Source organism: Apus apus, chromosome Z (genome assembly GCF_020740795.1).
Source record: "Apus apus isolate bApuApu2 chromosome Z, bApuApu2.pri.cur, whole genome shotgun sequence".
Taxonomy (NCBI): domain Eukaryota; kingdom Metazoa; phylum Chordata; class Aves; order Apodiformes; family Apodidae; genus Apus; species Apus apus.
The window spans coordinates 51,126,273-51,141,043 of NC_067312.1; the positions used below are offsets into that span (position 1 = coordinate 51,126,273).

Below are 14,771 nucleotides of genomic sequence, written 5' to 3' on the forward strand. Positions count from 1 at the left end.
AGCACACCATTTAGGAGGCTATGAATAAATTGACATTTTCTTCTATACTGTAATTTTTCTCTGTAAAGTTAAATTCCTCTTTATATAAATATAGCAAAGTACTGAAGTATGAATATAACAGTGTGAAATATAAAGCATGAGCTGCTGCTGCAGGTTACTCTTTCACTGTAGAATGTTTAAATGTTGCCTAAAGCCAGTCAGCACCACTAATTATATACAGTGCCAGTGAAAGAACTATTATTTTTTAAAGTCAATTGTAAAGGTAAACACGAGGCCCATTCAGCACAATAGAAAAAAAACAACAACACCAAAAAACCCCCAAAAATCAGCAATAAAATAATAAATTTAAGACTATAACATGTACTGGAGAAAGGAAGTATGTGAACTTCAATCAGTGCTTTTAAAGTATTTATGAAATAGCAGTAATTTTTTTGTCTATATAACTTGTTATTAAAAGAAACTGATGTGTGGAAAAGTTTTCATATGTGCCCTTCCATTTCCATGAAGTGACAACTGAAGCTGTAGAGGCTTGTTGAGCTCAGCTAAAACCCTTGGTCTCCAGTGAGTTCTTACCAACTTTTCATATCCCTATTACAGACACTTTCCTGACAGTGTTGTATCTTGCCATGGGGAACATCTTTGTGGTACCTTTTAAGCAAAGCCATTCAACATTAAGATGACAAAGTATGCAAGGTAAAGCAACCTCAAGGCAAAGAAACAGCATTAGAAATTTATTCAGAATATAAGAACATTTGTAAAATAAGTATTATAAATGTCTCTGTATAAATAAATGCAGTTTTTAAAATTCTATATCAAATAAACACAAAATAGCTATTTTTACAGCAGCTAGGAAACTAAAAAGCAGCACACATTTAAAGCTGATTCAGTAAGGTGAAAAGTTTCTAAAATTACAATGTATGGTACAGTATTAAAGGAGGAGTAAATCCTAATAAAACCAGTAGAACAATACTGAAATTAATGCAAACTTAGTCACATGTGCTTTGCAATAGCTAACAATACATTCAAGCTGGTGAAGATTTATACAATTAGAAAAAAACAGTACTATTTTTTTTCTAAACACACTGTGAAATACAAAGTTTCATGCACTCTAGTGACTTAGAAAAAAAAAACAAACAAACAAAACAAAAACTGAACACCCTAACATTAATGAGTGAACAACTTGGTTCTGTTGCCAAGAACCACCTTTTTTCCTTGCTTTGCAAAGGTATTTTTTTCTGCAATGTCTTAAGTGAGTTAGGTTCCTGTGACTCAAGGTGATTTGCATGCTCATCTATAGGCTGGGTGTGCTGCTATTTCAAACAGCTGCAAAAAAGGAGTTTTTTGGCATTTATTCTCAGGGTTGGTGCCATTTTTAACAGGTATTAACAGGTACACAGGAACTGCAGCTAATTGTTAATATGAAACAGTTTTCACAATAGCAGTAAGCCTTTCATCACTTCCCTATTGAGGAAACATTTCTCCAGCAGGCCAAGAAATGAAGAAATAGGTGCTTTTTTAAGCAAAATAACTGGTGATCTGGCAAACTATGGGTACTGCTGAGGCTGTATGATACTAGTTCTGCTTTCTCATTTATAACCTGTATGGGAAAAAAGGCAAAGTGGCTTACATTCACTGATGTTTTATACTTTATGCTAAAACACTTTGAGAGCACAGTTGGCAGGGAAGATACGCAGTAAGCGTAATAAAACAATGGTCAACTTACGTAGAATCAGCAAATCATTAGGCCTGAGAGAGGCACTGAGGGACACCACAGCTTTTTGTGCCTTTAAACCCACGTGCATTTTATTCTTTCTTAATTGTATATTTATTTAAAAGACAGGTTTCAATTCAAATACCTTAAGCTTCATTGTGTTAACAGCCTCCCTTGCTACCAAGAAATAGAAAAAAAAATGAGCTTAAGAGGAAATCCAGTGGAGCAGTGGTTTCTAGTCACCATAAGTGAAAGGTATTTCACAGAGTTTGAGATTACCTTGAATTATGTGGGTGTTTCGGATGAAAGAAGACAAAACTAATTGTATTTTTTTCTACAGTACACAATGGATGATTTTCCTTCTGTTCAGAAATGAGTGTGATCAGCTAGCACTGAAGCTCAGGGCAAAACCTCATGGGGAGAAACTTGTTGGCCAAAAAAGGAAATGCCATAGACAGGTACTTAGCAACATAGAAATCAATGTGTCTGCTCCCTCAACAGACTGGTTTGCACAAACTTTCGTTTGCATTATAAATTAAGAAGTGCAGTTACCTTGAGACAGAGGACTGATCAAAACCAGTCTCAAGGCTTCAATACCTAGAACTTGATTTTGAAATGGTCATTATTTTAAGTTGCTGTTGTGAATAATCACATAACATGTTGGCTTTGTAGCTGATGTATCAGATTCTAGAGAAGCAGGAATCACTGCCCTAAGAAATGCAGATGTCATGAACACCAACTGCTAGTTTCAGATGTAACCTAGACTTAACAATAATGCCATATTTGGAACACAGATTCCCACAACTATTTTGTCTGTCTGGCCTAAGCCAGTAGTACACAAAACCAGTTCAAGCAAACTACATGTACCTCCTTAGTACTAGAAATTGGAGGAATAAATGAGAAAAGTGATCATAATTCTAAATACACTAATAGAACCTGCAGTACAACTCAACATGTAAAGGATAGACAACTCCTGAAATCCAATTAACTCAAACAGAGCCTGAAAAATGCAAAGTAGAAGTGTAAAACAGTAACAGGCTAATAACATAGACTCTAGTTTGGCATGTTAAAAACAAATATGGAAACTGCTTTATGAACTCAGTCAAAAAGCAGACTCCTCCTGTGTTTTGCTCCCTAGAGAAGTCAACATGATCACTTTCTTTGCTTAATGCTCATTACCATAACAGGCCAACAGTTTCAATTCCAGCAGTTTCATAATACCATAAAAAAATGATGTGACTTTAGCAAAAGAAGACAATGTTAGCAAATAATGAAAAGTAACCTAAGAAGCTGTATGAAGACTTAAATATTCACATTCTGTTTGTGGCTATATATCTATACACCTACACATTTATAATTTTGGGCCTACATATTCAATATTAAAGAGGTACATTCCTAGTAAGTACCTTTTTTGGTTATAACAAGTATAAAAAGAAAACATTTTGCCTCTTGATCACAGAAAGCTGTTCAGAAGCATTATGCGCATGACAAAAATGGCCCAGCTTCTTAAAGAAAACCTTGTCTAAAATGTATTAACAAAAAACAACTGTTTCATAAAGTAACTGCAAACACCACACAATATAAAATACCAGGAGGACTCCTACAATTTCTTACCCAACCTTGGCACAGACTGTTTCTGGTATGGTGAAACAGCCTTTACTGCTCTTACAAACTGTAAGAAATACACCATTATCATAGTTTTCAGAGATACAACTAGCATGTTTGGCTCTTCCAAATCAACAGAAGGATCTGCAGTTAAACAACAGTACTGCAAGTATGGTGCAAAAAGGAAAGCCAGCCTATCTCCCCACTCTGCAAGTGTCTATTTAGTTGATTTAACCACAGCAGCAAGTCTTGAGGGTACAATACAGAGTGTTGTGCGCACAGGGATTGGGAGAGCTCTCAAATTATCTTCAAACTGCCCAAATTAAAACCTCTTAATATTAATTATTTTGCTATGTGTCACTGTTAGCCATAGTACATACATAAAATGGAAGAGAAGATGTATGAATATAGACATAATGACACAGATAATGTACATAATCATAGTATGATAATTCAGGCACTGCCATTTTACATTATGAAACAGTCCTTAAGATTAACACTTACATTATCCCCACTTCCATTATCCCCATAGCACCTCTCTGGGATCCCAGAGAAGGTGGTTAAGTGTGTCAGCATTGACAGAGCTTTCAGCATTTGAAGCTACCTAAGTCAGTCTCCAAAACAAAAACACATTTGTAATGGCACAAAGCATCTTTGAAAGAGATGCGTTTAAAGTGAAGTTTCATTGGTGTGTGGTCTAGAGTTCTCTTCTTCTAGTAAAGCTATTCTTTGTTTGAGCATTCTTACTTGTGTATCATGTCTCTCCACCATGGCCATCATTTGTGATTCCAGTTTCTTCAGCTTATTTTGATGCTTTTTCTTTGCTTTTTCATAAGCTGCTACCAAGTTGCTGTTAGAAATACAAGGCAAGGTCATTTAAAAAGGCTTGTTCATAGCAAGAGCTATAAAAATCCACCCCAAAGCCCCACCTTTGCAAAGTCTGGTTACTGATAATCTTCCTAAAATTTAATAGTGCTTTAAAATGCATTAATCCATACATTATTGGTCCAAAACCAGATCAATGCTGTGGTAAACTGGTTAATGAAAACACTTTTAAACGTGGTTCAGAGAGCCAGCTGGAGGTTGCTCATGGTGACCTCGTGCTGTTGTGAGTCAGCATAGCACATTTAACAGGCAATGATTTACTAAAACATTGCATCGCCAGAATTTGCTTACAAAACCCAGCACTGATTTTGCATTTTCCATTAAAAAAAAAAAAAAGTTCTATTCCAAAGATGGTATTTTGTGTTGTCAACTGCTAAGTATCTTCTGTGCCTCCACCTTGACTCAGTTGGAAAACCTGAGAACTTGGGTATTGCTCCCCAACACAAGGGCTTTCAAGTATAATTTATTAATGAAAACTACATAGTGAGTGATAGGCTCCTTGCAGGAATGCCAGCTACAGTCCACCATATTCTCACACCATCCAAACAGTGCCAGTAAAATCTACCAAGTGAGCAACAGAATTTGACTATCAAAGCCAGTTTATTAATAAAGAGGCTGGAGCTGAAGAAAAGTGAGCATTTTTAAACAAAGTGAGAGATTCATAAATCTCACTAAACAGAGGTTTTAATTTATTTTAATAATAATGCATTTACGAGTAATTAATTTAAGATTAACCTATTTCCCTGACTCTCTTCTTAGCTATGTATTTTTCAGTGTCATACATGGGAGGTATATACCTCCCCCATCTCTAAGTATCACCTTAAAGAGTGAACTCTTGTGAAAGCAGGGATCCAAAACCTGCTCATTAAGGCAGGGGGGAGGATTACAGTGCATTACAGAATATGGGAAAAATCAATCAATCAATCAATCAATCAATGTTGCATCCATCTGGTGGTACCTGTTTGCCCTTTTGAGGTCGTTAACAAATTCTGCAGACTGCTGATGTCTGATTTCACTACTCTTCGTAAGTCTCTCCAAAGCACTCACTAATTCTTGCACTCTAGCTTTTAGTTTCTTCTCCCTGGATCAGGAGAAAAGGAGGGAGAAAACCATTTTCAAAACAACACTTCACCTCGCAAGTGCATGAATGGTTGTTCTGTGCAGAGTTGACAAGATGAAAATATTTTTCTTCCTACTACGTGGATAATACAGGAGGTAGCTCTTACATAAAACTTTTCCACACATTGATTTCTATATTTTTACAACATTCACTATTTTAGAATATAGGATCAGAGATGCAGCAAAGAGAAAACAAACCTCTCTGGTGGATCATGATCTTGAATGTATTGAATTACACTAATAATCACAAAGACACAGAAAACAAATAATTAAGAACACCTGGCACATGCCACCTAGTGTGTCTGGAATGAGCTAGTGAAAAAAACTAACAAGGGAAATCAACCATCATGGTAACCACATAGGAGTTTTAATTAAAACTAGAATACCAGGATCACTATTTAAGACAATTGGCTAAACAAATTCCTTTTTACTTAGAAATTACTATAGAATTATAGAATTATTTGGGTTTGAAGGCACCTTAGACATCACCTCATTCCAATCCTGCTGCCATGGGGAGGGACACCTTCCACTAGGCCAGGTTGCTCAGAGCCCCATCCAACCCAGCCTGGAATGTTTCCAGGAATGGGGCATCTTCAGCCTCTCCAGGCAACCTGTTTCAGTGTTCCACCATCCTCAGAGCAATTCCACCGATTTCAGCTACTGCCTCAAATTTAGCTATATATATAATTTATGCTATAGCCTCTGTTACAGTAGATCACTAGGTGTTTTTAGGAACCAACCAGTCCAGTCCATGTAGTGGTGGAAAACAGAAAAGGAACAAGAGAGGGGAGCACACACAAAATAGGGCAGAAGACAGAGAACAGGCATTTTCTTCTGGGAGGTACCCTTTAATTAAGACACAGTAGTGAGGTTTAAAATGCCAACATAGTTACCAATTCTTACGTACCAATTATGAATCAAAAACTACATGAAGTAAGCCAAAATGGAAGTAGGTACCTTATAATATTTTTACATTACGAATATCTCTATGAGGGAAAAAAGAGAGTAAGGCAGACATTCTGAGCAGGAGTAAGCATTAAAGCTTAAGGCTTAAGCTGGCTTTAAAAAGCACTTCCCAGCGCTGGTGAGCATGTGGCATGGGGCAAAGTTACATGATGAAGTGTTGAACCTTACACTTGGGAGCTCTGCATGGACAGAGATGACTGTCCATGCTTTGCTGCTTAGAATCACTATTTGTCTTTCCCTCCTGTGTTTTGTTGCTGTGCTGTTAAGACAGTAAATCAGATTTCATCTCAATAACAAGACGACCACTAGCTCCCACAGACGCCTGCTGAGCCCCATGGGAATGAATGCCAAAACTTTATGGAAGTTTCCCCAGTTCTGCACAAACTACACGAGCGGATGTTTCTCAAAACCCAACTCATCAGCCTGCAGTTCCGAGGCTGGCCTGGCAATGGCAGCATTTTATAACCAGAGACAAGGACAGCACATGTGGCACGTCCCACTGTGCCGGGTTTCAGCAACAGAAGGGCTTTCACAAAGTCAGCCGGGGAATATTCCAAGTTAGCACTTTAACCGAACCCACTGCAGACGGTGGCTCACTGGCCAAATTAAAAAGAACGTAACAGGGGCCTTATTGATGAAGAATCATCAGCATTCTTTATGCGTCTTTTCACTGAAGTAACATACTCTGTTTTCAAATTATGCAATCTTTTTCCCCTAGTGATTAGAAGCTCACTGCCATCCACCCCAAATATACATTTTATTTTTATATACTATCCTAGGAGTCAGAAAGACTCAGTACAGTCTACAGTCAAAATCTTTGTTCTGCAAAGAAAACAGAAACAAACAAAAAATAGACAGTTTTTACTTGCAATAAAAAATAAGATCAGACATGGCAGAGGTTACCTAATGTGTGTGTGGCACTACCAGTATAACAGAACAACATAGGGTGAATTTGGTGCTTAGCTGCTCCAAAAGATGCTACAGCCAGAGGCTCTGGGGAAGGCTCAGTAGCACTGGGCCCAGCACTGTGACCTAGTGTGAACAGCAAGTCCAATGGAATAAACATTTACGGTATTTGGACATGAAGAGAAAACAACATCAAAAAAATGAGGTTGATTTAACATTACGTGCAAGAGAAGCTGTAACTGTGAAAACTCTGCGCACAGTCCCATGGGAAAGAACCTGGAGTTTACTGCAGCTGAAGTCCGTAGCCCACCTGCTGTAACAAAAGCTGCGTGGAAAAGAAACACAGTGGGAAGACTTGGAGGAACCTGTCACGCATGGTAAAGTTTGGTTGTTACGGTGACTGTTACCTGATAAAACTATTACATCACCTTTTGTCTGGTTTTGCACTCATACCTTTCAAGGAGTCATATTCAGTCCGAACTCAGCTAAACATCAATAGATACTTCTTTACACTTGGCCTGTAACATTCTTGTCTTGCTGCTTGCCAAAAATACAGAGCCAGCAGAATGGTAGGCACCCTGGGCCTCTCTAGGCTAGTTAAATAACTTTCAAATGCTAGTTCTTAACTGTCTTGCTTAATAAGTAAGAGTGGGTAATCCTTCAAATATGTAGATACCTCAAACTTGGATTTATACCAGTAGAACACATATTCCCTAAACTGACATGATCCACACAGTGCTTTTGGCTTTTCTTGATGTCTTGAAGTCCATGGAAACAGCATTAGCTAGTGCCTACTCCCACCTTAATCTCAGAGAAAGCAATGGGTGGTTTAATTGCATGTGCTGAAGTGTCCAAAAATCTTACAAAAACAACACATTAGGATCTACTTTTACATTTTATGATGCCCATTTAAAACATGCCTATCTAAATATTTCAAGAGGCATTTTAATAGAGCAAGTAACATGAATAGACAGACATAGCAGCAACAGTAAAGGCCTGGTAGAGACCTTGTTTTAGTCTGGGAAACAGAGATGCATGTACACTTGGTTATCCACTGTTACCTGCAAAAAACATGTCAGGTTTTCCCTGGAGTGCTGCACATTCTATTTTAGTAGCAGATGAGAGACGTCAGAGCTTACTGGCTAGCCAACAAATGTTCTATCTCTTCGTGAAAAACCCATACCTCATAATACTAACTCTTCCCACTTCATTTCTATCACTAAGTGCCTCAGTTTGTACAAAAAGCACTGATTTGTGTCTCTCTAAGATTGATCGCTTAGTTGGGCAGTGAAAGGGAGTGATGATGAATCCTGAAGTGCTACTTGTATTCCTTTAATGCATTTCAGGGTTGGCTGTTTTTATGGGATTTCTAGCACCACTTCATGCTCCTGGTTGTTATTATAAATCAGCAGGATGTGAAGAGTCAGCCACTACAGGCTTAGTAAGATAGAATATTTTAAAACAATAGTCCTACTCATATGCAGCATTTTTCCAGATTGAGAAGAGATAAAAGCTGTGAACCAGGGATGGAACTGCATTTGATTCAACCATACCAACATCCTCCTGACATGGATGGCCACGCACAGTCTTCCAGAATCTGATGAGCACACTTGCACAGAAGCTTACACTCCAAACTCGCACTGCTAGTGTGCACCAGGACTGTAATATGGACCAGTATGGATCCTGAGAAAGCATTTATTTGTCTATTTTGATGGAAAGCAGGAAGGAGAAGCAGGTATTTTTAGCAGAACACAATTTCCTTGAGGCCTCAAGTCAACTGGACTGCAGAAGTCAGCACAGCTTTTGCTCCCAACAGCTCCTCTTCCAACTAGCTACTGCTGCTGGAGCTGTGCAGAAAACAACTACTGCACCTTGTCTTCACAGAGAAAATGAGTATGTCCTCCCAGAAGAAGGAACAAGCTTACCATCTGAGGGCATGGCTTGCTTACAACATAAGGGTTCTCTGCTGCAGGGCACTCAACAAGTCAGCTGGGCAAGTCCCTGACTGCTCCCTTCCCAAAGCTCCGAATAAGTATATAAGTAGGCCTACAGCCTACTTCAACATCTGCTAAAATAACTATTTTCAGTGAAAAGCCCCATATGCTGGTAACAAAGACTTCTGCTTTGTATTTTCACAATCACTCAGCAGGCAGTTGCTAAGCGGTTTTCAAGGACTTTTTGCTTCAGAGGAACAGGACGGTTTGAATAGGAAGAGGACTTAATGTTTTCTCTGGTTTCAAGGCTACTGCTGCAGAGAGTGGGGAATTCTGCCAGAGCTGCAAAGGAAACTATATAACATTGGGCACATTTCTGCAGTTTCTGTCATTTTGGCTTCTGCACAGTGACACCATATTTGGACTAGAATAATGTAAGCAAGATCTTGCGCACCTTGTATTTTCCCTCCTGTCTGGGCTTTTCCAGACACGTTCAGGTTTCATACACCAGAATTCTTCCAAGGTGGATTTTCCTGTCCTTACTCACTTCACTGAGAATCCCTCAGTGTTGCAAACAGGAACTGCTCTTCCCTGGCATGCAGAAAGTTCATTTTTCTGCCCTTGGCTTGGAGAGTACCCAGCTAACTCCCCTCCCTTGTGAAAGCACAAGCTATCACCCCTCTGCCCTGGGGTGAAGAGCACCCATGGCTCTTGCCAAATCTTCAGCAAAGGACTAATGAGCTTTCTTCAGATCAGGAGGTAAGAAACTTCACAACAGCTGGACAGAGGACACAGCGGGCTCTCAGGCTTGATTGTCTGACATCTTGCCATCCACAGGGAAATCCTTTTACCCACCAGGGACCATGCCCTACTACAAGTAGTTCCCTTCAAATTCTGGCTCCCCTGACCATAGTGGCACCACTGGCTTCACCTCGCCCAAGCTTCACAAACACAAAGCCAGGCAGCCAGTCCAGTGGGACAGGGGCCCCATGTTTCCTAGGTGCAGGTACACACGCAGGCTGGCCAGTTCCCAGGCATGTGGGGTTTGGGGAGGAGAGGGAGGGAGCAGAAGCACTTCCTGCACTTCCCCTGAAGGGGAGACACACACCTTCCATCCCACACGTAACTCCTAGCCCTTTTTCCAATATCCTCCTGTTGTTTTAAACCTGGCATGTTTCCTCACTTCCCTCTATGCCTTTTCCAATTCCAGCTGAATAGGGTGACACATGACTGCATTTTCTAGGCATTTGTTTCCTCTTCTCTCAGGAGATAAGAGATGGACGTTTAAAAGGAATGCAGATAATTTTTCTTTTCATCAGCAGTTTGAACTAACCTCTGACCCCAGACTGGCACGCAGAATCCCCAGGCCAATTCAAATGCATGTCAGACTCACTGGTCTGGGTTGGCCTGCTAAGGAAAACAACTAATATATAACAGAATTTTTTTAAAAGCCAACAAAACAATACTATGTAAATGTCAAGAGTCTTAAAATCACCATCTTCAAATGCCCTGTCTTCTTGACTCACCTCCTGAGGCATCAGTGTGCTTTTAAACACCCTGCTGCCTGCTACCAGTGCAAAGGCAGCCTCTGCTGATCACAAACAACACTGCACTTTAAAAAACACTTTGCTAGTGTAGGACACTGTGCTTTTTTGCTGATTGTCAGATCATTAGAGCAGATCTCAAAATGCAGACGGTACCACAGGCATGTGTTACACCACCGGCAGTGGGGGAGACAGGCCAGGTGTGATCCTGGAAGCAACAGACTGGCAGCAAAACAGGAAACAGGCCTGGAGGGAGGCAGCAGATTGCCTGCTACCCTCATGGCTCAACCTCCCATCCAGCTCTGCCAGCTCAGCCTGGAAGCTCTCCAGACCCGGAGCTATTTGGAACTCCCTGTGATGATTATATCCAAGTGCACAGCAGCTCAGCAGTTCAGATAACCATGCAATGGTAAGGAGAACTACTTACTATATGTCAAAAATAGAGAAAAAGAAAAACTACAGTTACCTGTAGAAAAAAATTAGCTACCCAAAGTACTTCTGAGGAATATGTCCCTTATATCACCATAAGCAATTTCTCTTCTTCCAAGGAGGTTTCTCTCAGTGGGACTTTAGGGGGAATTTCCAGAGAGATTTCATGCTCCCTGAACCCTTCAGGCAGCCAAGGGAAACCATGGCAGGAGATGCACGGTCATAAAGAAAGACAGAGATGCCTGAAATTTGCAATGACTACAACACATGCCAGTTTCTGGCTTTCAAATGTCTAAAAGTTACGTATCTCCCCACTTAATGGATGTAATAATGAGAGAACAGAAATAAGTATGTGTAACCAGCAAAAAGCAGCTGACAATGCACTGGAAAAACTCATGAGTTGCTCCTGTATACCAACCCCCACCTCCCTATCTCCACTTTTATCCACTGTGTATGTTCATCCTGTACTTTGGCCAAACAGAAAGAGGATTTTACTGATTTAATTCTCCAGAGCCATTTAAAATCTGAATCATTATGATATGATGTGTTTTAGGCATTCCCCTTTTCATTTCCAAGACTTACTGCTGGCCAGGACAGGCCTGAATTCCAGAAATGCTCCTACACACTCTGGATTCTACTATGATGAAAATAAGGATGGCCCTTGAAAATATGCCAAGCTAAGATGTCATCACATGGTTTGTGGAAGTTTAAAATAAAATAAGGTGGTTTGATTTATCTCTGGCTGACATTGTGCCAGGAAATAGCCACTGCCATGGCTTGGCACAGCTTTCTGTTGAAATGGTTGCCCTCTGAAAGCAAGAAGTTTGGCACAACACAGCATTGTGTTCTTTGGACAGGCATAAGGACCTAAGCCTGCAAAGAACATTCCTGTGTCTCAACAGACACATGGAAGCTATTGCAATAGGATGAGTTTTCTATGTCTACTAAAAATACCTGCAGTTTCAATTCCAGAGAGGCAAAACCACAGCTCTACACAAAAGGTACTTTTTGTCAGTCCTACGGATTAACACCTTTTTCCCTCTCCATGGCACCTTCCCAATTAGCAGCATTGCTTACTAGGTTATCTTTCAGTTCTTAAGTCTTTAGACATGGTCAATATACAGCTTGTTTGTTGTGTTGCCAGATGGAAAATCACCCTTTTGTAAGGGAGATACTGAAACATGTCCAGACTGACACAATTCATGTAAACCTGCATAACCATCAGAGATTGCAATTTTGTGCCAACTGATGACCCAGATGAGGTCTGAACAGACAGTCTAATTACAGTGTGTTTTGTTTTGTCTGCCATGGTTCTTCACTAGTATTCTCAGGTCCTTCCTGCCCAAATATTTCACTGCTTATAAAGGATTTTCTAAATACTAACACAAAATACAACCCTATGAAAACAGAACAGCTATCATCAGCTGGAAATACAAGAATTATAGAATCATCAAAGTTGGAAATAACCTTCAAGATCATCAAGTCCAACTGTTTGCCCTACAACCCCTAACCACTAAACCATCTCCCAAAGCATCACATTCACCTGTTTTTTTGAGCACCTCCTGGGATGGTGCCTCCACCACGTCCCTGGGCAGCCTGTTCCAATGCCTCACCACTCTTTCTGTGAAGAAATGTTTCTTAATATCCAATCTGAACCTCCCCTCACGCAACTTGACCCCATTTCCTTTTGTTCTATTGCTAGTCACTGTAGCGCTGCCAGGGGTTGTTGTGGCCAAAGTGCAGGACCCAACATTTGGCCTTATTGAAACTCATATAATTACCCTCAGCCTATTGATCAACCCTGTCCAGATCTCTCTGCAGAGCCTCCCTGCCCTCAAGCAGATCAACATTCCCACTCAACGCCATCTGCAAACTGAATGAGGGTGCACTCCAACCCGCTCATCCAACTCATCAATAAAGATGTTAAGCAGGAGCAGCCCCAGCACTGAGACCTGGGGAGCACCACTTGTGACCAGCCACCAGCTGGATTTAACTCCACTGAACACAACTCTTTGGACCTGGCCATCCCACCAGTTTTTTATCCAGCAAAGTGTGAGCACATCCAAGTCAGGAGCAGACAGCTTCTCTAGGAGAATGCTGTGGGAAACCTTGTCAAAGGCCTTGCTAAAGGAGAGGCTGCAAGAGGACCTCAACAATCAAAGCATTTCTAAGAAGCTATTACTTGGCCATTTTTCACAGAATGAAAAAACTTAGTAAAATAAAAGAAAACGTTAGTTATATCATAATTATTATCACTTTGCTGGATATCCAAAATTGTTCTTACAGCCTCCTTCCTGCCATGTCTAATGTGTTTCTAATCTCATATGTGCCTGCTAAGTTATGAATTCATACATGTTATCTGCAGCTATTCCTCCCCCTACTCCAGCAGAGCATAACATACCAGGAAAGATGATTTCGTTTTAAGGTCTCCCTCAGAGGCTGTGTAATGTGCCTGATTTTAGGGTATTCAACAAAATCCTCTCACATAAAACTGGCCTCTGGCACAATCATCAAGATGTCAGTGCCAGGCCATGAGATTGCTGGGAATACATTTTTGCCTCCCCACGAATAAAGCATTACCTGCCAACAAGCTTGTTTATCAATGTGTCAAACTCAAGAAAAAAGTCAAATGGCTTCATGCGCATCAAAACATTCCATCAAGAAAGCAGAGAGGGAAAAACAAAATAGCTGAGGACTCTGGCAAAAAATATTTTTAGAATCACAGAATCATAGAATGTTAGGGTTTGGAAGGGACCTCTGAAGATCATCAAGTCCAACCCCCCTGCCAGAACAGGGGGCAGGTCACACAGGAAGACATCCAGATGGGTCTTGAGGGTCTCCAGAGAAGAAGATTCCACAACCTCTCTGGGCAGCCTGTTCCAGTGCTTGGCCACCCTCACAGTAAAGACGTTTCTCCTCATATTGAGGTGGAACTTCCTGTGTTCTAGCTTATACCCACTGGGAGACACTGCCTCCCATAACATCCTTGTGGATAAGCTCAGGAGGTGTGAATTAGAAGAGCAGAAACTGATATGGATCGAGAACTGGGTAAACAGTAGAGCCCAGAAGTTTGTGATCAATGGTGCAGAGTCCAGTTGGAGACCTGTGACTGGTGGTGTTCCCCAGGGGTCAGTACTGGGCCCAGTCTTATTCAGTATCTTCATCAATGACCGGGATGAGGGGTCAGAGTGTATCCTCAGCAAGTTTTCTGATGACACAAAGCTGGGAGGATTGGCTGACTCACCTGAAGGCTGTGCAGCCATTTAGTGAGATCTAGGCAGACTGGAGAGCTGGGAAAAGAGGAATCTAATGAAGTTCAACAAGAGCAAATGCAGAGTCCCGCACCTGAGGAGAAAAAACACCATGCACCAGTACGGATTAGGGGTTGACCCACCAGAAATCATCCCCATGGAGAAGGACCTTGGGGTCCTGGTGGACAACAAGTTATCCATGGGACAGCAACGTGCTCTTGTGGCCAAGAAAGCCAATGGTATCTTAGGATGTATTAAGAACAGTGTGGCCAGCAGGTCAAGGGAGGTTCTCCTTACCCTCTACTCTGCCCTTGTAATAACATATCTGGAGTATTGTGTCCAGTTCTGAGCTCCCCAGTTAAAGAGGGACAGGGATATGCTGGAAAGAGTCCAATGGAGGGTTAGAAGGATGATTAAGGGA

The 14,771-nt window shown here is 40.9% G+C and overlaps 1 protein-coding gene across 4 annotated transcripts in view; it reads right to left on the bottom strand.

Annotated features, from left to right (window-relative positions):
- Positions 1–704: 704 nt before the first annotated feature.
- The window catches only part of MCC (MCC regulator of WNT signaling pathway), a 211,012-nt gene continuing 196,945 nt past the window's right edge, over positions 705–14,771 (bottom strand). For 3 of the 4 annotated variants that reach the window (XM_051641985.1, XM_051641981.1, XM_051641983.1), the window contains 2 exons: positions 5,160–5,282; positions 705–4,166 (listed from right to left, as the gene is read on the bottom strand). In XM_051641985.1, coding sequence (XP_051497945.1) covers positions 3,986–4,166; positions 5,160–5,282 — 304 coding nt within the window. In that variant the 3' untranslated portion in view covers positions 705–3,985. The remainder of the gene's footprint in view (positions 4,167–5,159; positions 5,283–14,771) is intronic. The other variant, XM_051641982.1, reaches the window with a different exon arrangement.